Here is a 23,707-nt window from a genome sequence, read left to right as displayed (position 1 = left end):
TTTTCAATTCGCTTGATGCTATTCATTACCAATTACAGATGACAGATTCGATTGAGATCAGCTATGGCAGATCAGATTATGCACAAATACAGGTTTCTTAAACAATTAACGCAATCGGTAAAAGTCGTCGGAATGCGTGGGACACTCTCGAGTTCTTTTGAATTTCAGAAAGGGTTTCAGCACGATGAAGTTTACTGGTGTATAACGAATACATTTATTTGGGCTCCTTGATGTCCACCGACAGTCATATTTTTTAGTCGTTTAGGCGTTTTTAGTAGGGAATCGTGCGTGCTTTGAACATTAAGAAAAACTTTTTCCTTCGAAAAATGTAAGCCACCGGACAAAATTGACAATCTACAAATCGCTCATTACACTTTGCTGAAAGTATAACTGTTTAAATGAACAAATACTTGTTCCAAAGAGCTTTTGGCCACCAATTGATTTTTTCTGCTTGTGGAAATATCCGTAAGAATGAGTGATAAAGGAGCTCAAAATAGCAAAATTATTTTCATCCCAAGATGTTTATTGTCAAATTAGTAACGGCCATCGATGGAAGATACGACGCAGTTATTATCTTTTAATTTGTCCTCAAATAGCTTATCTCACCAGTCGAAGACGTTGCAGCGGTATAAAACATACTCGAATGAATTGCTATGCCTTAGTATGTAACTGAGGTCAACCAAAGGTATAGAAATGAAATTACTAGCATTGATTCTCGTGTTTGCAACGTCAATTGCGGTCGTACTGAGTGAGCCGCTGAGATTCGACAACTACAGAGTGTACGAAGCGTCAATTGAAAATGTAGAACAACTACAAATTCTGCAGCATTTGGAGCAGCTCTCGGACGGTGTACGTATCTCTGAGTTGAAAGAAAGTGGTTGTCATATTTAAAATGAGAAATTATTTATTGCAGTATACGTTTTGGGAATCGCCTGTACAAACCGGTATGCAGGTAGACATTATGGTTCCACCACAGAGGTTTGCAGATTTTGAGAAGTTATGTTTACGGTTGAACATGCAGTCCAGAGTAAAAATTTCAAATGTTCAATCACTGATCGACAACGAGCGGCCTAAGCGACGTAATCGGGAAGTTTTTGGGTGGGATGATTATCACACCTTGGACGAAATGTACGAGTGGATCGATGGTTTGGTTACTCAACATGAAAATGTACTATCCGTGAAGTTGGTTGGCTATTCGTACGAGAGTCGTGAAATAAGAGCTGTTAAACTGTCGCATAAAGCTGGCAATCCGGGAATTTTTCTAGAATCAAACATTCATGCCCGTGAATGGATTACCTCAGCCACCACAACTTGGATATTGAACGCACTGTTGACTTCAACTGATCCGCAAGTGATGGAACTAGCTCAAAACTATGATTGGTATATTCTACCGGTAGTTAACCCCGATGGACTTAATTATACCAAAGAGGTCAATCGAATGTGGAGAAAAACTCGTTATCCACATGACTTGCTGTGCTATGGTGTTGACATGAATAGAAACTTTCCTTACCACTGGATGGGTAAGTATAATACGAATAGATTCATTAAATCTAAGTACGTTCAAGGTTGGCCTTGCAGATGGAGGAGCATCAACGAATTCTTGTAGTGATGTATATGCTGGACCTGAGCCGGCGTCTGAGATAGAAACGAAAAACATTATGGAGTATTTTGGTATGTACAAGGATCACATCCACTTTTATCTGTCATTTCACTCGTACGGTCAGTTGATCCTACTACCGTATGGGTATGAAAACGCCGAAAAAGTTGACAATTTCTACGATTGGATGGAAATGGCAGAAGCTGCAGCTGTTGCACTAAACAAAGGATATGGAACACAATATACGGTTGGGAACACCGCTGAAGTTCTATGTAGGAACTTGATTAAAAAAAGAAAGCAGTTCAGTTAATTTTTTTTCGTTATTTTAGATATTGCATCTGGTTCTTCCCGAGATTGGGCATTGGGAGAACACAATGTTCCAATTGCTGCGTCGTACGAGTTTCGCGATCAAGGATATCACGGGTTTCTTTTGCCTGCAGATCAGATCATTCCAAATTCAGAGGAAGTTTTAGATTCGTTGGTTGCATTTCTGGGCAAGGCACGTGAGTTAGGATATTTTCAAGGTTAATGTCATGTTTTAACAAATCTGACTAAAATCTCAATACAAAGCGATATCAGGTGAAACTTTTTGTTATCCGAAAAATGAGCCCAAAATGATGCTTTTTAAACATTGGACGAATATTTTTATTACAAAAATGGGTGGCATTGCCAGGGGATATTACGATAGTTCGTTCATGAAATAATGCCCTCATTATAGTTTGAGTGTAATCGTCACATTATCTGCAAATCATTATTTTCTCTTCACAGATAGTCTGAGCGCAATTGAAGCCATTCGCTCAAACGCTGCTGGCAAAAATGAACCGTTTTTCTTGGGCAAAATAAAACAGGGTCTGAACGACATATTGAATAATAATTATCAAATCACAATAGTTTGGGTCCCGGCTCATTGCTCCATTCCAGGTAATGAAAGAGCCGATAGTTTTGCCAAACGTGGTGCTATTGAAGGTGAAATTTATGAGCGACCGATTGCTTTCAACTAATTCTATAGCGCGACTCGCCAAAGAACACTTGCCAGCTGGCAAGCTTCTTGGGATAGAGATGATCTGGGACGGTGGATGCACTCAATTATTCCGAAAATATTGACAAAGGCATGGTTCAGGGGACTGGATGTGAGTAGCAATTTCATTCGTATGATGTCCAGACTCATGTCCAATCACTACACGTTAGACGCACATCTCCTTCGAATTGGGCTCTTCGAGACTATTCATTGTGTTTGTGGCGAAGGTTATCGGGATATTGATCATGTCGTTTGGACATGCGTGGAGTATCGTGATGTCAGATCTCAACTAATACATTCTTTGCGTTTTCAAGGTAGACTATCCAATGTCCCAGTTCGAGACATTCTTGCTTGTCGTGATCTTCCATACATGAAAATTCTTTATTATTTCATAAAGAAAATTGGAGTTTCAATTTAGTAAAGGACCCTTTTAAGACTATTCATTGTGACTATTCATTGTGTTTGTGGCGAAGGTTATCGGGATATTGATCATGTCGTTTGGACATGCGTGGAGTATCGTGATGTCAGATCTCAACTAATACATTCTTTGCGTTTTCAAGGTAGACTATCCAATGTCCCAGTTCGAGACATTCTTGCTTGTCGTGATCTTCCATACATGAAAATTCTTTATTATTTCATAAAGAAAATTGGAGTTTCAATTTAGTAAAGGACCCTTTTAAGACTTAGTTCTGATTCCAGCTGCGACCATGAGTTCAACCAATAGCTAAATTAGAATAGAAATTATGTAATGATACAAACAAACTCGAAATACTTTATGAAATTATCAACAAAATGTCTGAAAATAACAGCTTATTTTATAATTTTTAGAAGTTAATCATTTGGTTCAAATAATATTTCGGAGTAGATTTCATAATAAATGGCGAATTACCTAAGATGATATTTAAGTAATAAGAGGAATATGTTTTAATAAATTTAAATCGTTGTGAATATTTTAGAATTATACTAGGATAAGAATTTTATGTAAAAGTGATACTACGGCGAAGAAAAACTTATGTAAACTGCCTTAAGAAATAAACGTATTTATGGAAAAAAAATAATGCCCTCAAAGTCCATTTCCTACATAGCGTGACATCCACAGAACTAATTCAATCACGATTCCACTGGTTTGTCGTAAAATGTCAGAAAAACAGAAGCACTCAAATCTTGATGAATCTCAAAGGAATATCTTGAGTTTTTTCCCAAATTATCCAGTTACTTTCCTCTGATCGATAGTAGTTAAAACGGTACGTGTCAATCTCCAGTATAAACTTAGATTAACTATGAATTGATTCCGCCTGCAGCAGAAAGGTAATGCTTCTCTAGCTTTGGTTCTAGACCCGCATTTCTAAGATGGGAACTTTTTCGTAGAAAAATTTTTGAACTCAGTCTTCGTAGTTTTCAACAAGAGTTGTATGATTTATCAACGTGAAATGCATCGAGCATGTATACTTGTTAAAAGTGCTGTCAATAAATTTTGTTTTTCGCTGGACTCACATCTCGAGATATTTGAGCTTTCACAGTTAGAAAATCAGAAATAGACAGGAAATTTGAGTGGCATGTTTTCTACATAACTAATCTTTGACGAGCGATGACTTTAAAAAGATTGCATCATAATGCTGCAAAAGTGGTTTACCACTTAGAGTATGTGGAATCATAACTAATTGGCATGTGAGAGTGAAAACAGTTCCAGAAAGTATGGACGCAACTAAAAACCGCTGCCATTTCGCAATGGTTCAGAATCTGTCAATTTTTATGGCTGCGTCCTGTTGTTTACACTCTTCTCTAACCACTTATGCAGTTGTTTATTCGTTTTCATTAGTTTGTCCGAAATGCGTGGACTTTCAGCAGAACAACGTCGAAGAATTGTGTACAAATGGTGCACAGAACGTGGACCTGTCACTGAGAAAGATAGCAAAAATGGAAGGAATAAGTGAAAAACCCGTGCGAAAGGCAATCAGGAAGTTCGGTGAGGATAACACTTTTGAGGATAAACCGAAAACGGGTCGAAAAAAAGGTCCTGCTAACCTTCAGTTGGATGAACGTATACAGAAGGCGTTCGAGCAAAAGAAGGAGGTTTCAGTGCGGGATGTGACCAAAAAAGTGGGCACTTCGAAGGCAAATCTTCTTCGTGCTAAAGAACGTTTGAATCTTCGAACCTATAAGAAGCAGAAACAATCAAAACGTAGTCCGAAACAAGAAGCATCGATCAGGCCGAGGGTTCCAAAGCTGTACAATACGATTCTTGCTGGAAATTTGAACTGCATAATCATGGACGACGAAACCTACGTGAAACTCGATTACAAATCCTTTCCGGGACCACAATATTATACGCTGCGAGAAGGGCAAGTGTTGAACCAGTCCGAGACATCGATTGAAGTCGAAAAATTTGGTAAGAAAGCTATGGTCTGGCAAGCAATTTGTAGCTGCGGTAAGATTTCGAAACCCTTCATCACAACTGCTTCAATGAACAGCGAAATAGAATGTTTACAAAAACGACTTCTACCCATGATTCGAAGCCACAAGGATCCTGTTTGCTTCTGGCCACTACTCAAAATTAACGGTAGAATTGTATACTACCAAAAATGTCACTTTCGTCCCTAAAGACATGAATCCACCAAATTGCCTACAACTTCGACCAATTGAGGAATTTTGGACATTAACGAGGGCTCATCTTAGAAAACATGTCTCGGCAGCCGAAACCATTCAACAGTTCGAATAAGATTGGAAAAAGTGTCAAAACTTGTCGCCAAGAAATCTGTACGGAATTTAATTAGGAAAATTCGCAAGAAGGTGCGCCAGCTAGTCTACAATGGCTAAGTAGCAAATGTTGAGAATAATATTCTGTTGTTGTAGTCTAATATTATCAGTATATCGAATAAAATTTGAATATCTAACACTTGTGAATTATTTACAGCGGAATCAAAGTGCGCCCATACTTTCTGGGACAGTCTTTATGTGAGGAGTACTAATCTTCTGACTATATGCAGAAGTAATCGTATATGAAAATAGTCGTATAACTTTTGGAGGTTTCTGGACGAAAATTTCAGCTCCGGAAAAATTTCGCATGAGTTGATGAATTGACTCGTTCCAGACATGTACCCAGAAATTGTTTTGGGAGGGGGTTTCATACACATGGAAATATATATATATATATATATATATATATATATATATATATATATATATATATATATATATATATATATATATATATATATATATATATATATATATATATATATATATATATAATTACTTGATAAAGCTGGATAAAGCCGTTTGTTTTCCTTTTCATTTTATAATTAACTTAAATATGACGAAGGGGACGGGTATAGCGTGATGGGTAAGTCGATGCCCTCTCACGCAGCCCACCTGGGTTCGATTCCCAACTCCGCACATAGGGTCAGAAAATTTTTCTGGCCCGAAGAGGCGAATGACCTTAAGGTTAAAACCTCTATAATCAAAAAAAAAAAAAAAAAAATATGACGAATTTCGAGCTAAATCATATTCGCAAGTCGTTTGTTTTTAAATGTCACATAGCATATTTTGTTTTTCAAAAAATTGATCTACACTGACTTTTAAAAAGTGCTAAACTTTGTGAATCATTTTTATTCAAATAGTTGACGAAAAATGACAATACCCTTCAAAACAGTATCATACTATTGATTTTCACATAATCAGTAAATTTAAAAACACGGCAACAGTTTCAATTCAAGCAAGAACGATTGCATCAGCTGCTGGTGCCTTGCATTGGAGAGAAATGTTATCTAAAGAACTATTAAGATTACTTCTTTGAAATTCGAAGGTAGAGATCATCAGTTTAGTGAAAACTTAAAATAATTTGATCCGGTTCGTGCACTTTTCGCTGTGCGAAACACGTTCGAGATAAATGTTCCGAACTGTGCTAAATATCGTAGAGAACACCACAATTTGGTTCTTCTAAAAGTCAGAAATGAATCCTGTACAGCATCTTGATAAATTCTTTCAATGAAATATGCAAATCCGAAATGAGATAATCGACGTCAAAACTCGTTGAAAATTTTAGTAGTGAAAAGGGGGAAAGTTTCGCAATTCACACAATCCATCAACTATCAATTCGAATTCGAAAGTGTAAACAAATCGTGTCAGTTTTATTCGCATTCACGGCATCCAGTTATGTCTCTGACATTACACACCCGTATTTTTAAAGTATCCAGCACTGATACTTTCTGCAAGTATCGGCAACTAGGGTATTCGGTGTAATTTTCTCACAAATTGAGATTCATTGAAATCTTGGATGATTAGGACTTTCAGTTTCGTTTAGTATTTAATAATAAGACACTGGATAAAAAACTCAGGTTTAACAAGAAATGATTTTTGTTTGAAATTTTTTTTTCATTTAATGTGCCAATCTTGCAGTGTATGATCGATTGGTAGGAAACCTAATCAACTATCTTGGGGCACAATTGTATCAAAATGAATAAATTTGTAAATCGATTCTAAATATTTAAAATCAATTTTTCTCAGTGTAGGACTCGAATTTAAATTTTTTTTTGGAAATCACATGTACGACACTTTTTTGTATTATTTATCAAAGAGCTTCAGACCTATTAGCTTTATAGCTCATTTCTAAATAGAACAGTTATTATAATTATTATCATTAGTTTGACGTTCATCCGCAACAAGAAATGCAGGTCAGCTACGACAGACGGAGGTTTAGAAAACAAAGTGTTTGTAGATACCCTCAAGCTGGCGTGCTATTACTACTTCTATGGATTTTTGTCGCTGGCGGTTTGCTAAGGATACTTAATGGCCTTAGACTAACGACTTATGATTTTGCGTAGTATTTTCATATTTATATTCATGATCGTTATTCGTATTAACACTCTTTTTGGTTTAATGAAGCAAGTATTGCAATTTGTTGAGCAATTTCTGGTTCAAATATCTGTAATCATGAGGATTCAAAACCCAGATACAGTACGTTCCAGGTTTTTTTAAAACTTTTTTCCTATTCAAGTAAACTGTACCGAGCTTTCTGAGGTTGTTTAACTCGTTCATTTTTGTAATTTTTATGAAAAAGTAGGTGTTCCCCATTTTTACGTTCACTGGACGTTATTATTGAAACTACATAATTTAAAAAATCAAAACATGGATTAGTAGAGCAAAAGCGCTATTGTTAGTTGAAAAGTTGCGGCCTTTGGATGCATATAAAATAGTAAAAAATCAAATCAAGATGTAGCTCAATTAATCTCCTCTTTAGCGATGCTATTAATCGATACGTAAAAACAGAGATAAAAGTTACCAAGAAGAACCGGGGATCATGGTCAACGTTTTCAGATGGTAACAAACGAAGAATAGGAACAACCATTAAAAAACCAAAGGGGTTCAGAAAAATTAGAGGTGAAGTGATTTCCTATGTTTCTAAAAGTACAGTGGACCGCGTTTTGAAAATTTTCCCTCAATTGGTTTACTACCTTGATCAAAAAGTTCCTGGAATTTATTCAGAAAATTAAAAATACAAACTTATTCTTCAAAATCGGCATAGTCCTCTTCAAAGTACTCCCTACTGACTGCAACACACGTATGCCAGCGCTTGATCCAATCCTGGAAACATTTTTTTATATTCTTATAAAGCTTTCGGTATGGCCATCTGCGATTTTTCCATAATCTCATCTCGGGTGCTGAAACGCGTTCCATGGAGCGGTTTCTCGAGTCGACCGAATAGAAAAAAGTCACAGGGAACCAAATCAGGTGAATTTGGTGGTTTCTGAATGGTATTCGTTTTGTGTTTAACCAAATGTAGAGGGATAACGATGTCATTGTGTGACGGTGCGTTATCGTGGTGTAAGATCCACGAGTTGTTTGCCCACAAATCTGGTCTTTTTTGGCAAAATGATCCACGCAAACTTCTCATAACTCCTTTGTCATCTCTCTAATAGTCAATATGCGGTTTACGATCATCCATTATTTGATTTCGTTGATGTTTTCGTCGGTTTTGATAAACGACTGTTTTCTTCAGAGTATCGTTGCCGAAACACTCTTCTAACATTTGCAAAGTCGTCGCATCATTGAAACCGTTTTTAACGCAAACTCGTTGTTGCAAATTCAATTCCACTTTTGAAAATTGTACAAAATCGAGGACACGCACAATCGCAGATGTACTCAATACAACGTAACTTTTACAAATGTCCAGGTACCAAGCTGAAAATTTGATAGAATATCAAATGTGGAAACAAAAAAAAATCTAATCGGGTGACTGAGAGCACCACAGGATCGTGATTCCGGAACTTTTTGATCAAGGTAGTATGACAAAATTAAAAAGTACGTGAACAAAATTTTAAAATTAACTAATCGTAACACGTTTGAACTTATGCATATCTTTACGTGCATATGCACAGCAAAAACAGGTGAAGTAAATCCACATATGATACAATTCATAAGAGAGTAATACGCAAGGCTATTGTCTTATAAAACGTAAATTTACACGATTTTGTCTAACTGTATACTTTGGCTGCTATCGCTGGTTTTTGTTTTGATTTAGCACTCATTAGCCTATTCGTGCGTGCTGTAAACATTATCCGCCATAATCGTTGCTCCTACCAGTTCTGAAGTGTTGTGTGCAATAGGATCTTCAGCTGCTAAAATAATCGAATATTATGCCAATTTCATAGACCTACTGTATCGAAACCACTAGTGTCATAGAACTTCATTAAAACCGAAAAAAGAAGCAAACTCCGTACACAAATAGGAAATTGACGGCTCTTGTGTGTTAAGGCGAATAAGTCGGTTTTTGTGGTTGACGTGGGACTACGATTTCAGCTGGTGTGTATTGAGAAATGTTCTGAAGCTAACACTAGGGATCCAAAATCGAACACAGACAAAAATATTCTGTGAATTTGCATCAGTTTTCGTGCACATATTTGGAGCAGGCAATAGAATGGAAAGCTACTCTATAGTTCTTATATTTTTTAAAATACTTTGAAAGCAAAAATAAGTGTTTTTGAAATACACCACCTTGTTCATAAAAAAATATATGCATTCTAATTTAATTTTACATCGATGATGGTTTTGAATCATGTTGTCGATTCAACTGATGTCTATTTCATTTTGGTTTATTGCTCCGTAATCTATGCTTATCCATGTGCAGACTGGATTCGAATTTTTAATAATTACCTGTTCACAGAACATAATGTAGGACTATGACAACGACTACAGTTGCATTCATGCGGAAGATAAGGCACTCTTCAGAGTGTTGACTTTTCTTCAAGCTAACATATTTTGTTTTCCCAATAACATCCAGCCGGCAAACTGCTAGTGTGCGTTTCGTTTCAGAATAGCGCATCAGTAGGGATGCTCAGCAAGAGCATATTAATTCATTTGAGTATTGATGCCGGCTTGAACCAGTGATTAAAATGATCATATGGTGTAATTCAAAACAGTACTGGTGAATCCGTTAATCAAAATTTTATTCTTTCGAAAATAATAAGAAGTGAACTATCAATATCACTTCTATAGAAAAAGCCCGTACGATCGAAAATCTCCGGTAAGCTGAGTGAGCAACTGCACCAATACCACCAACCAACGGTCATCGTGGAGAACCGGAGAGCGCTCCATAAAATTAAGCGATCGTTTCATGCATTGATCAGTTCGTATTAAACACCCGCGGCTAGTAGATCGTCAAGTGCTCGGGGTTCCGTGTGCTCTTCCGCGTCATTTGTTAGTTAATATAGGATGGAATTGTGATCTGAATAGTGATTATTGGTAACCCGCTAATAGCAATAATAATAGACGGCGTGACAAAAGCAAAAGAAAAATACCCGTTGTGGGGAATTTCCAGCTCGACACATATAATTCCTGGTAGCACTTAATAAAAATAAGTTAATAACTTTGGCTCCAAGTGAGATAACATTTTGGTTACGGTTTAGGGAACTTAGAATGGGATTCCCACAGTTGTCCCATCGATGGTTCGCAACGGTGGTTTTGGCATGTCTGGCAGTGTTATCGCCCTGTAACGGTGAAGGGTTCGTATCCTACAGTTACCTTTACCAATTATATTACATGTTCGATAATGAAACCTAGAGCGTAATATCAGTGAAATGGTCATTTGGTTCAGAAAATTATGACTCGTGTGACACCGAGGTGTATAAAGCGATGACGAAACCACCGACGCATTCATATATACTTGACAAAGTTGAATTGCCACTTTTGGTCAAAACACGTTTCCTCATTGGGTCTCCTCCGGTCATGGTATGAGGATACAAACAAAACACTGCAGAAACTCTGACCGGTTCGTGGTCGTATAAGTTGGTGACTACTGAGATTCGAGCAGTCGCGGAGTGATGTTTGGAAGAGATGCGTCGGCGTCGTCCCCACCTGGACGTGCGTGGATGAGTACTTACTCATGCGAACGATCGTAGCTTTATTGCTCATGACGCGTCACAACAGTGTATTTAAATTACTTCAAGTCACCCACGCCTCCCGATCGCTCAGCTGCTCAGTAAGGTGTAAGTCAGTGATCTACTGATGTACTTGTTACAAATTGTCTGTCACAGCGTGCTAGCTTGCATTGTTCTTTAACGGCGCACATTTGATGGCATTGATGATCTGGCGGATGACCTTGGCAGAGAAACTGAAGTCCGTGTAGTGGTGCAGTGATATCGGTGCTTTAGTACTATCCAGTTGTCGCTAATCGGAAGATTCTTCGTGATATCGATATATGATGTTTAGAAGTTTACAAACGAAAGCTTAAGACAGGCTGTTTTAAAACAGCTGTTTCTATTCATTGGTTACTTAGCGGGTTGGCTAGAGTTATTCAGTAGGGTATTTGACCATTTTGCGCTTTTGTTTTTTTTTTATTCGACACGTCAGTGGCAATAGCATTTCAATTTAAGCTGTTGTGCACTGACGCGTCGAAGACGAAATCTAGTTTTCTGTTATTAATTAGACCTCTGATGCTCAAAAGAGGTCGATATCGATCCTCAGTGCGTGACAGGACAAGATAAGCTCTAGAACGTTTCGTGTTCCTTCCGCGACGACAGGTTGTGGTTTAGACGCTAAGAGAATCGAATGTAATGTTGGATATTCTTAATTCTATTGATTCAGTGAATTAGGCTAGTTGAATCAACAGTCATGTTTACATTAGCATTATTAGTCATAGATCTAACAAACAGCTGGTGGGCTAGAAACAGTCTTTCTAGAAGCACTGTTTTGATTTATTGACAAGATTGCAACAGTAAACAAGAATCGTAATGGGTAATATTGAGTACTGTAAAACTCTAAACTAAATTCGAATACATTATTTTAAGTTCAATTCCCCATTCCAATTATGTTCATCAATAAAAGGTGTATATTTACATTTACGAGAATCGTAATGGGTAATATTGAGTACTGTAAAACTCTAAACTAAATTCGAATACATTAATTTTATGTTCAATTCCCCATTCCAATTATGTTCATCAATAAAAGGTGTATATTTACAGCTTGTTTATCTGGGATGGTTTATAAAGCATTCCAATTGGAGATTTTTGATTCCTTTTATAGATCAACTTCAATACGTTATATTAATTTGGTTCGTTGTGACGTTTGATGCCTTCATCTTAATTCGTTGGAATTTCCCTGCAGATAGAATGAATAAGAATGGCGGATGTTGTACCTAATGACGCCAAAGATTGATTGACATTGATTTGAAGCGTTTCCGTGATAGATCTTCGATAAATCAACGTTCCAATCTACGTTGCTGTAAGAACGAAAGTAACACTTTGACGTGAAGAAAGCATCAGGAGTTTTTCCGAAGGCATCCGGAATGGGATTACATGAATCTACTCATTTTTACTCACGTAAGAAGGTAAAAAATATCTTTGTAAATCGTTGGCAGTTTACGAGGATCAACTAATGTTTGTTCTACATAATGATAAAAAACAACCATTCGATACTGGCAACAACTGAGCTTGAGCTTCTGAATCAACGATCTGAAACATAAATAAGCACTAATAATAGCATTAAAATAGCCTTCTATGAGCACCAGAAATGCTCATAGATCTATATCTGCAACCTGAAAGCTCATCTGTTGTAAATCAATCAGAATTTAGCTTTCAGAATGCACACCACACACTTCGGAAAAACCCTGCGATTTCACATCTTATTAGATGCACATAAAAGGAGCGTCGCAGTTCACGCAAATTTTCGGGAACTGCGACACTCCATTTATGTGTATCTAATAAGATGTCGAATCACATGTTTTTTTTTGGAAGTGTGTATACACACTTAAAAAAAACCGTGTGATTTTACATCTTATTAGATGCACATAAATGGACCGTCGCGGTTCACGCAAATTTACGTGGAAGAACATTTAATATTGTGTCTAAAACTTCATAACATGAAATTCATTGAAATAAAAAAAAATACTGCTAAGCAACAGCCGCGACTTGAATCTAGAACCATCGGATCGCAAGTACGTCTGTTAATCGACTGAGCCACAGAAGCATGCATTTGCTTGGCTGGTGAAAGGTGCATTTAAATTCATACAGTCGCACCTGCTAGCAGATCGCAAGTTACAGTCGAAACCAGTAAAATTCAAGCTCATATAACATTAAGTCATTCCAAATAAAATTTTCCGTCATTTGACAAATTCAGTCTTTAAGAATTACATCGTATGAGGGATTAAGTCACTTGGAAAATTCAAACTTTTTTGGAGTGCAGCCACAAATAAACATTATATAATAATAACCGTATAGTTATTCCAGTTCGATTGAAATACCAATTAGCGACTATTTTCTGTCATAATGCGGCATTAGTATGTGCTTATAGGTTACCAGGGTAATGATGCTTTTGATGACAACACCCGTGTTGGTGGTTTAATTCATAGGGCGCTGGACTTACAATCCTATTGTCGTATGTTCGAGTCTTTACCTGGGAGAGTGTTTAGTGTCAATAGGAACGTAGTACTAGCCATGCAATGATTTTGTACGCTGAGGTTGCTGTCAGAGTGAAAGCGTCACGCTATGCGTCTAGGCGCGCGTGCGAGCTAGTTACATTTGATCAAAGCAAACCTGTCAGAGTGAATGCGATGCGAAAACAGTACATCGCATTGAATCGCTTCGCTTCGCTCCGCGCTCCGCGCTCCCTCTGATAGCAACCTAAGAATCGGTTGCAAAATCTGTTGAAACAGAATGGTAAAATTCCCCAAAAGGATAGTAATATCAAGACTTTTGCTTTCAATTGCGAATTAAAACTGAACAAAGATGCGATCTGTGAGTCAATAAGTCTTCAATCCTTGTTGAATAGTAAGGCAAACACCTTTTTCCCAAATTACCAAAGTACATATGAAATTAGAAGTGACTTAAATTAATAGTATGGTTTTGCTCCTTCCCGAGTAATACTTATGAAACATAGACCTTGTTCGGGAATCTTTATTCAATACACTTCAGCACTTCATATTTTAGGCTTAACGTACAAGTATGGTAAGGAAATCATGAACTGCACATTGGCCTTGCGAATCGTCATCGCCAGAACGTCGATTATAAAAAAAAATGTCATGATAGTATACTTTACTACATGGAAAAAAAGTCCCGGGCCTCTCACAGAAAAGACGTAAATATAGTATTGAATCGTGTATATTTTTATTGAGAACAAGCCTCCGGATGACCCAATACCAAATGACAATCTATCCACTAGTGTTTGAAAAACAGCTGAACTTGTGTCAGACAAGTTCTAATTTTCATCAAGCTATGGAAAATACGAGTTTTGTATTCATGCATAAAGCAACGGTGAAATAGAATGATTTGCGGTATGATTTGGTCCACCATCCCTGTATTCTTTAGACCTGGCTCCAATGACTATTACCTACTTCTAGACCTGGAAAGGTTCCTCCAGGAAAGAATTTTTCGTCGAATGCTGAGTTCATTGCAGATTCGGAAGCCTATGTTGAAGGCTTTGACAAATCTTTTTTTTAAAGGTTATCAAAATGTTGGAGAACTAATGGGTCAAGTGTATCGCTCTTTGATGGAGATTACACTGAATAATAAATAAGATTTGACGATAAAAACGACTTTTTCTTTGTTAGGGCCTTCTCATTCTATGTAATATATAAACGAAATAATCACTCATTTAGTAGCAATCCGCAAATAGTTCTGATACGACTGAGTTAAAATTTTATTGCAACAATAGAACGAATATGTTTTGCTTATTGCACTGGTTTGTTATCAAATAGTTTTGCCTTTCTCATATAGAAAGGTTATGCAATCACTGTGAAAACCGACTTTTGAACCGGGGCCCGGAGGGCCTAGTGTCATATACCATTCGACTCAGTTCGTCGAGTACGCAAAATGTCTGTGTGTGTATGTGCGTAAGTGTGTATGTAACGTTTTTTGCACTAATTTTTCTCGGAGATGGCTAAACCGATTTTCACAAACTTGGATTCAAATAAAAGGTCTTGTGGTCCCATACAAAATTCCTGAATACTATTTGGATCAGACTTCCGGTAATGGGGTAAAATGAGCAAAAAAATTAGAATATATGTTCTAACTTTTCTCATTGATGGCGCGACCGATGCTCACAAACTTAGATTCAAATGAAAGGTCCTGTGGTCGTATACGTAATTCCTTAATTTCATCCGGATCCGACTTCCGGATCCGGAAATATAGGGTAAAGTGAGTTAAAATTTTTTACAACCACTGAAAAGGGTGAAAAAGCGTAAAAAGTTTTCTAAATCGAACTTAAATCTTTTCCAATTGATCGTTTTTATCAGTAGACGGCCAAACAAATCGATTTCGGTTATTCTTTTAACAATCGAAGAAAATTATTTTGTAGAATGCCACAGTATTATACAAGGTCCGCCATGTAACTTTTTTTTAAACATGCAATAAAACAAAAACGGTTCATCCGATTTCAAAATTTTTTTTTCATATTCAAGTACAATCCTTCCGATTAATTGTGAAATATAATTTCATTCAAATGGCTGCCTCGGCTGGATTTGCAGTACGCCATACGGTCGGTCCAGTTTTTAGTATATTTTCAATTGTATGCAGCTTTATTTCAGCTATGGCTGCACGAATGTTGTCCTTCAAGACTTGAATTGTCTCTGGCTTGTCCACATAACACTTATCTTTGACAGTCTCCAAAGATAATAGTCTAACGGCGTCAAATCACAGCTCCGAGGCGGCCAAACGACATCCGAATTTCGACTGATAATTCGATCTTCGAAGACAGTGCGCAGAAGATCGATCGTAGCGCTGTGTGACACGGAGCGCCGTCTTGTTCAAGTCTTCCTCTTCAAGTAACGGGAAGAACCAATCGCTAATCATGGCGCAGTAGCGCTCGCCATTGACTGTGGCGGCGGCTCCTGCCTCATTTTCGAAGAAAAATGGCCCAATGATGCCGTCAGCCCAAAATCCGCACCAAATCGACACTCTCTAAGGATGCATCGGCTTCTCCATGATAACGTGCGGGTTTTCCGTCCCTCTGATGCGACAATTTTGATTATTAACATACCCGCCGAGATGAAAATGTGCTTTCTCCGAAAAGATGATTTTTTGGCACACTTTCCGCAACATTACCATAATTAAAAAAAAAACTGCACTATTTTCACGCGTTCCTTAAGCGTATACACAATCATTTTCGTTCAGCGGAAGGATAAAACTGAGTTTCTGTCCAATCAGAAGTGACATTAAGGTTATCAATGTCGAAATAACAGCTACTTCAAAAAAAAAGTTAGATGGCGGACCCTGTATATGATAGTATGATTGATATGAGAATATGGTGGATTAAAACAGGTTGTTTTTTGTTTCCAAGCCCAACATTATTTTGCCAAATTGGACTAATCATCATTTATAAGCTATCGTTATTCATTTCAATCATATTTTGAAACACTGTTATGCTTTTAGTTACTGGTTGAAAATTAGTTAGTTAATCGTTACTATGTACATGGATTATTTTTGAACAACTTAGATAAATGTCATTTCATGTTTTTATATATTTATAACATTATAACTTTTGGTTGAAGGCACTACTACTTAACTAAAATTGAATTTAGCTCGACAGTTGAAAAACGTTGTAAATTTGTACGTATCAAGTTTGTAATACTATCGAATCGAACATTATGCTGCTCTTTTATTGGTAATACTTTGTCATTTTATATTGTTCCGATGTGAATCCTATTGTTCATGTTTAGCCCTTTAATAAACTGCAGCGTCGCAATAATCGAAGTAATTTTGACCAGCTCAGTTGACGTATTCGGAAAATTTGAATACGCCGAAAATCTTGCAAAAAGTCGGAGTGTCAAGCGATTCTCGAGGAGACTGGACATCTTACTAATTGCATTGCGAAAATGGCAGAAGTACTACCTACATAGAAAAATAAAAAGTTAATACCTGCATAAAAATTTACATCTCTATGGATGCACATAAAAGGAGCGTCGTGATTAACTTATATTCACAAATGAAATCATGTTAAGATAAGTCATATCATTAACAGTTAATGTAGCTGAAGCTTACATCGATACAGACGCAAAATTTATTTTTACATGTTAGAAGATGTAATATTGTGTGATCACCTAAGAAATTACGGCATGCTTGAATTTTCGTCAAGCGTAAATTTCATTTTTTCTTAGAGTGACACGTAGAAAATGTTACATCTTCATAGATGCACATAAAAGGAGCGTCGCGATTCACTTACATTCACAATACAATACGAGTATTTGACATAGAGGTTTAGAATTTATCCCATCACTGTCTGAAAATTTGTTTCCATAGAAATTCACAGTGGATCTGATTTTAAATATCAATCGTCGTTCGTGAATGCTATAGACTTCCGGATGTATTGTATAATAATAATGTTTCGTTTAATTTCCATGGTTATTAGATGTGTCATTAAAGGCTGTAAGGTAGTGTTAGTAACAGGATCATTTGACTGATGAAATTCATTTTTAGGTCGTCAACTCAATCCTAATTATCGTAGGTAAACTTGAAAATGCATTGAAATGACTTTTTTTATTGAATGTGATCTGATAACGACACCAATTGCTCGTTGTTTGTTTCGGTAACACCAGTAATGTATCAGTATTTAAGCAAAAATAGGAAATACCATTTGTGAATGAACAGTGGAAGCAAACTACCTATGCTTGATGATATCAAACAAACGATTCATTTTTATTGTGGTTGATCATCACGTCATTTCACGACCAGCACATGACCAAAATTGCATAGAACAAACTAATAACAGGTGCATTAAATTGATCAAGGCCACTGATACGCTCTATTTCATTGCACTGTACTCTGATGCGATTTCGTGTTTCGCAATGAATCATGGATTTTTCCGTACAAATTTCACGATTTCTGTGTTTTTGACTTTCCAGGTTCTACTCTATCGTTGCCTCCAATCAGCTACGGCCAAATTCTGAGTACCACGTGTCTGTGAGTAATTTGGACATACAGACACCGGTAAGGTTTCGAATTACGTTAAACAACAACAGCACCGGTATACCGATTGCCGTTGAGGATGTAACTCTTGGTTCGGGGGAATCACGGTTGATTCCATTGAGTGTAGGTCGAACTCGTGATTAGGAAACCTGAGATGATAATTGTTGAATAATATTTTGTTTTGTTTACTAGATTGGTGATATTGCACAAGGCGACTATGGTCTGATGGCCGAGGGGTTATCAGGAATCCTATTTAAAAATTATTCGACTCTCAGTTATCAACCAAAAAGTTTTTCGATATTCGTACAGACGGATAAGGCCATTTACAAACCAGGAGACAACGTGCGATTTCGGGTATTGGTTCTAGATCCTAACACCAAGCCACTGCCGAAGGTGGACAGTGTGAAGGTACATATCACGGATGGCAACAGTAATCGCATCAAACAGTGGACGGATGCCAAACTGGTCAAGGGCGTTTTCGAGTCGGATTTGCAATTGTCTAGTGCTCCGGTTTTAGGTCGGTGGTTGATTAACGTAGAAGCACTGGGAACGGTAGGTGTACATTTTGAACTGAATAACTTTCTGAAGGCTCTCATTTACATTCCAATTTCAGACAAAAGCTCAAGAATTTGAAGTTGACGAATATGTACTGCCGAAATTTGAGGTCAGTGTGGAGTCACCGGGTATCACAACATTTAAAGACGGCAAGGTTAAGGCCATTGTTCGGGCTAAATATACGTATGGCAAACCAGTTAAGGGAGAGGCTACCATTTCCGCCTATCCGGATTTCCGGTTTCATTATATTCAGCCGTTCGAACGAGATGTTGTTACTAGAAAAACCGTTCCAATTGACGGCAAAGGGTCGGTGGAGTTCGATTTGCGTGATGAAATCAAACTAGAAGGTGAATACACGCGAGAGATCGTAATTGAGGCAGTGGTTGAAGAAGAACTTACCGGTAGGAAGCAAAACTCCTCCTCTAAGGTGACAATCTATGATAGAAGGATAAAGATGGAGTTGGTGAAAAGCAGCGATAAGTTCAAGCCAGGATTGCCCTATACTGCATGGATTAAGGCTAGCTTCCAGGATGGGACACCCGTGCAGGATACTCAGAATCAGATCGAGGTAACCCAGGAGTCGGGGTGGCCGAATGTGAATGCAACGAAGCGTAACTATACATTGGACCAGAACGGAATGGCCAAGCTGGTGGTGGACACTGATATCAAGTCGGACAGCATGGATTTTAAAGCCGAATACTTGGGTACGGTATACTACCTTGGAGGAATTTACAAGGGCCGGGTCACAACCGAAGCCTATATGCGAGCAAAGGTTCTTACGGAAGTGTAGGTTATGCTGATGTTAAATTGTTTGATAAACGTTTCAATAATTTTATTTTTAGTCCCACCATAAATAAAGATATTACAGTCGATGTGTCTTCCACGGTACCGATGAAATATTTCAACTATCAAGTTATGGGTCGTGGCGATATCATCGTTGGTGGAACAATTGCTGTTCCCGAGCGTAAAACACATACGTTCCGGTTTCCTGCTAGCTTTGCTATGGTGCCTCGAGCACGATTGGTCGTTTATTTCATTCGAGAGAATGGTGAGCTGGTTAGCGATAATCTGGACATCGAGTTCGGTAGTGATCTTCAAAACTTTGTGAGTATTTAGTATGAATTGTTTTTTCAGATTGGCTTAACGAACAGAACAATTTCAGCTCAAAGTATCACTCTCCAAAAGTCAATCGAAACCCGGCGAAAACGTGGACATTACGATCAACACTAATCCAGATTCATACGTTGGTTTGTTGGGAGTTGATCAAAGTGTATTGTTACTGAAGAGCGGAAACGATCTTACAAGTGGAAAAGTCTTTGACGAGCTAAAAATGTACGAAAAAGCCAATGTTGGTTACTATCGAAGGAAACGATTTGCTCCTTGGTGGTACGGTCCTTCGTATGATGATTTCAATGTGAGTATTGAAAAACAAGATTGAATAGTCCTAGTAATCTGTTGGACATCTCTGAATTTGAGGGATGTCTATAGTTTATTTTCCTACTGAAGCTGAGACAATGAAAAATAGTTGAAAGCAACACTTTTTTTACAGGATATTGGCGCTGTAATCATGACTAATGCCAACGAACCTCCACGTAAGTATGCATTACAATATAAACGCCATATTGATGATTGATGTCATGAAGTTTTGAAAAGCTTACAGTGAACTATTGTCGTTCAAATGTTCAAAGTGTCTTGGTAAATGTACAATTTTCAGAATGTTGTTATCATGAAATAGCATATAACTTAGCGGTCACCGGACTCCCTATGCCGCCATTCATTACAACAACTCGTGTTCAAGCAACTACCGTCAGAGGACCAGAAGATGGCAGTAGCTCCGTAATTGAATTTTCAGTTCGGAAACTGTTTCCAGAGTCTTGGATATGGGAGAATGAGTCGAAGTATGTCATTGATTCCTAGGATTCTAGACTCTGATCGTAAATAACTATGCTTTATAAATGCGATTCTCAGCATGCGTGAACTTACGAGTATTGCAGGCATACGCGTGACTACACTCTTATTTGGTTTTAGCTAGCGAGCAATCAGTATAAGACGTCTCTTCGAAAAAATTACGCTTAAAACAGACTATCGGTTTCATGTCCTAACGGTGTTCAAAGTCCACTATTACTACTTATGCTTTATTCGGCTCTCGTTTACTCCACGGTCCATTTAATCTCGAGTCCTCTTTATTTTTCAAATCTGTATACGTTCACTTTATACTATCCTCAGGGATGCCAACTTTTGAAAATGAAAGTCTGTACATTGTGAGGGAAAAAGTATGATGAGGTCTTGTAACATTTGCATAAACCAATTAAAGTCCTCCGATATACTTTGACAGGCGGTTTTGTTTTTTGACTAGTCAGTCCATTAGGAGTTCGTGAATAGCACTTGAACTTGAATCCTTACGAAGATAAAAGATTGATCAAATGTAATTAGCTCCCATCCACATAATGCCTGCACACTGCAGTAACCTAAGCGTCATGCGTTTTTAGGATGAGATACAAAGTAATATAATTTTCGAAATTGGACGGATTTAAAAATAGTACTTCATATCTAAGATGAATTCCCTATTTTAATTACAAGTACTCGATAAACCATTCGAAAATCTTTATCTTTCTTAAAGAGTGGTAAAACCATAGCGCGACCACTAATCGCTTCGTTACACATTCGCAAGTGAAACTTAACGCTATTAATACAATTCTCGATAAACAATAGAAAAGGTCCCAAGTGCAAATGACAGTTTTTCTTTGTTTACTTTCAATTATTATGGCATATTCCTGTCTTTTTCAAGAAATTCATAAAAGCAGATCGAAAATTGATGGTTTCAGTCATTATTATATCGATGTTAACATTTCAAAAGGGCCTAAAAACAATTGACTGATTCTCTTTGTTTTCTTTCTCTTTCGACTATATCTGCGTTATTACACAAAAGTTCATTACATATTGAGTGCTGTTAGAAACATGGGAATATTGTCTTTCATTCTACACGAATATTTTGTAAGTATACGTGAAAATGAAGGAGATATTTATTAAAGAGAAAGTAAACGATGAGAAACTCTCATTGGTTTATGTGACCTTATGAAATGTTGACATCGATATGTAAAGTGTTACAAAGAGAGATTGCCGATAAGGCCATAATAATTGAAAGAGAGAGTAAACAAAGAAAAACTATTAGTTTTACGTTTCGTCTTTGACTCATCAGTGCAGAGCAGTTCAAATTGAACTGCATAGTGCTAAACTCGGCAGTTCAATTTGAACCGCTAAGCAGACGTAAAGTTTCTGCTACTTACAGAACACTTTTTGTTTTGCAACGGAGTGCAATGTCTTTTCTGACGTGCCGAACGAAAACGTGTTTTCGACTATTTCTGGCCGATGCAGGTATGGTCATTTAGGGGTTAGCCAAATTTTGTGCTAGGGCACATAACCGTTTTTATTAGTTTTACGTTTCGTCTTTGACTCATCAGTGCAGAGCAGTTCAAATTGAACTGCATAGTGCTAAACTCGGCAGTTCAATTTGAACCGCTAAGCAGACGTAAAGTTTCTGCTACTTACAGAACACTTTTTGTTTTGCAACGGAGTGCAATGTCTTTTCTGACGTGCCGAACGAAAACGTGTTTTCGACTATTTCTGGCCGATGCAGGTATGGTCATTTAGGGGTTAGCCAAATTTTGTGCTAGGGCACATAACCGTTTTTATTAGTTTTACGTTTCGTCTTTGACTCATCAGTGCAGAGCAGTTCAAATTGAACTGCTTAGTACTAAACTCGGCAGTTCAATTTGAACCGCTAAGCAGACGTAAAGTTTCTGCTACTTACAGAACACTTTTTGTTTTGCAACGGAGTGCAATGTCTTTTCTGACGTGCCGAACGAAAACGTGTTTTCGACTATTTCTGGCCGATGCAGGTATGGTCATTTAGGGGTTAGCCAAATTTTGTGCTAGGGCACATAACCGTAGAAATAGTCGAAAACACGTTTTCGTTCGGCACGTCAGAAAAGACATTGCACTCCGTTGCAAAACAAAAAGTGTTCTGCAAGTAGCAGAAACTTTACGTCTGCTTAGCGGTTCAAATTGAACTGCCGAGTTTAGTACTAAGCAGTTCAATTTGAACTGCTCTGCACTGATGAGTCAAAGACGAAACGTAAAACTAATAAAAACGGTTATATGCCCTAGCACAAAATTTGGCTAACCCCTAAATGACCATACCTGCATCGGCCAGAAATAGTCGAAAACACGTTTTCGTTCGGCACGTCAGAAAAGACATTGCACTCCGTTGCAAAACAAAAAGTGTTCTGTAAGTAGCAGAAACTTTACGTCTGCTTAGCGGTTCAAATTGAACTGCCGAGTTTAGCACTAAGCAGTTCAATTTGAACTGCTCTGCACTGATGAGTCAAAGACGAAACGTAAAACTAATAAAAACGGTTATGTGCCCTAGCACAAAATTTGGCTAACCCCTAAATGAAAGAAAAACTGTCATTTGTACTTAGGACCTTTTCTAGTCAAGGATGCCAGGTCATTTTTTCAACAATCTATTATGAAGCCAAAAAACAGTCTGTGCATAATCTGTGCACTTTTTCCGTAACATAATAGCTGATCGGAATCATTTTGTGAGCAAAAAAAATATAGGGTCTCGCTACTTCCAACCGCTCTGTCGGATATTTATTTTCTCTCAGTTTTCCCTAGTAAACTAAAAACTTTTTGATGCTTATTGCCAGTCTTTGATCGATTGAAGAAATCTGTGCAAATCTGTGCTGAAAATTAGAAATCTGTGAAACATAGATTAATCTGTAAATCTGGCATCCCCATTTCTAGCGTTTGTCTTTAGTTGCATGCAAGTAAAACTTGACAAACATTAGAAAAGATCCCAAGTGTAAATGACAATTTCTTTTTCTTTACTCTACCGTTTGATTATTACGGTCAAATCGACAATCATTTCATCTAACATTTCACATAGAGTAATGACTAAAACTATCAACTTGCGATCTGCAATGTAGAATCCATTGAAAATTACTGGAATATGCCGTCATAAATGAAAGAGAAAGTAAACTGAAAGAAACTGTCATTTACACTTGGTACCTTCTCTAATGGTTATCGAGACTTTTTCACAAATATGGTGTAAAGTGTATGAGAACCCTATGAGAAAAAAGTTCT

The 23,707-nt window shown here is 37.4% G+C and overlaps 2 protein-coding genes across 12 annotated transcripts in view; both read left to right on the top strand.

The window, feature by feature from the left end:
• Nucleotides 1-626: 626 nt before the first annotated feature.
• On the top strand, nt 627-2,170 carry LOC131426973 (zinc carboxypeptidase-like). The gene is made up of 4 exons (XM_058589809.1): nt 627-849; nt 914-1,520; nt 1,579-1,869; nt 1,927-2,170. Exons 1-4 carry the CDS (start codon nt 694-696, stop codon nt 2,124-2,126), a joined length of 1,254 nt encoding a protein of 417 aa, XP_058445792.1. The 5' UTR covers nt 627-693; the 3' UTR covers nt 2,127-2,170.
• An 8,080-nt stretch (nt 2,171-10,250) lies between these two features.
• The window catches only part of LOC131430059 (thioester-containing protein 1 allele S3-like), a 40,769-nt gene continuing 27,312 nt past the window's right edge, over nt 10,251-23,707 (top strand). For 9 of the 11 annotated variants that reach the window (XM_058594696.1, XM_058594691.1, XM_058594694.1 and 6 more), the window contains exons 1-7: nt 10,251-10,615; nt 17,944-18,130; nt 18,200-18,559; nt 18,621-19,348; nt 19,405-19,666; nt 19,725-19,976; nt 20,112-20,154. In XM_058594696.1, coding sequence (XP_058450679.1) covers nt 10,530-10,615; nt 17,944-18,130; nt 18,200-18,559; nt 18,621-19,348; nt 19,405-19,666; nt 19,725-19,976; nt 20,112-20,154 — 1,918 coding nt within the window. In that variant the 5' untranslated portion in view covers nt 10,251-10,529. Of the gene's footprint in view, nt 10,616-17,943; nt 18,131-18,199; nt 18,560-18,620; nt 19,349-19,404; nt 19,667-19,724; nt 19,977-20,111; nt 20,155-20,276; nt 20,461-23,707 lie in introns of all 11 variants that reach the window. The other 2 variants (XM_058594686.1, XM_058594690.1) reach the window with 2 other exon arrangements.

This window comes from Malaya genurostris, chromosome 2, assembly GCF_030247185.1.
Source record: "Malaya genurostris strain Urasoe2022 chromosome 2, Malgen_1.1, whole genome shotgun sequence".
NCBI classification, from domain to species: domain Eukaryota; kingdom Metazoa; phylum Arthropoda; class Insecta; order Diptera; family Culicidae; genus Malaya; species Malaya genurostris.
Note: the sequence above shows the minus strand (reverse complement) of the source record. Positions and strands in the feature narration are given on the sequence as shown.

Bases quoted from the DNA above. Each gene is read 5' to 3' on its own strand.
- LOC131426973 (XM_058589809.1), top strand. From the start codon at position 694: ATGAAATTACTAGCATTGATTCTCGTGTTTGCAACGTCAATTGCGGTC. The intron at 850-913 runs GTACGTATCTCT...TATTTATTGCAG, and splicing joins TGGAGCAGCTCTCGGACGGT to TATACGTTTTGGGAATCGCC. The intron at 1,870-1,926 runs GTAGGAACTTGA...TCGTTATTTTAG, and splicing joins GAACACCGCTGAAGTTCTAT to ATATTGCATCTGGTTCTTCC.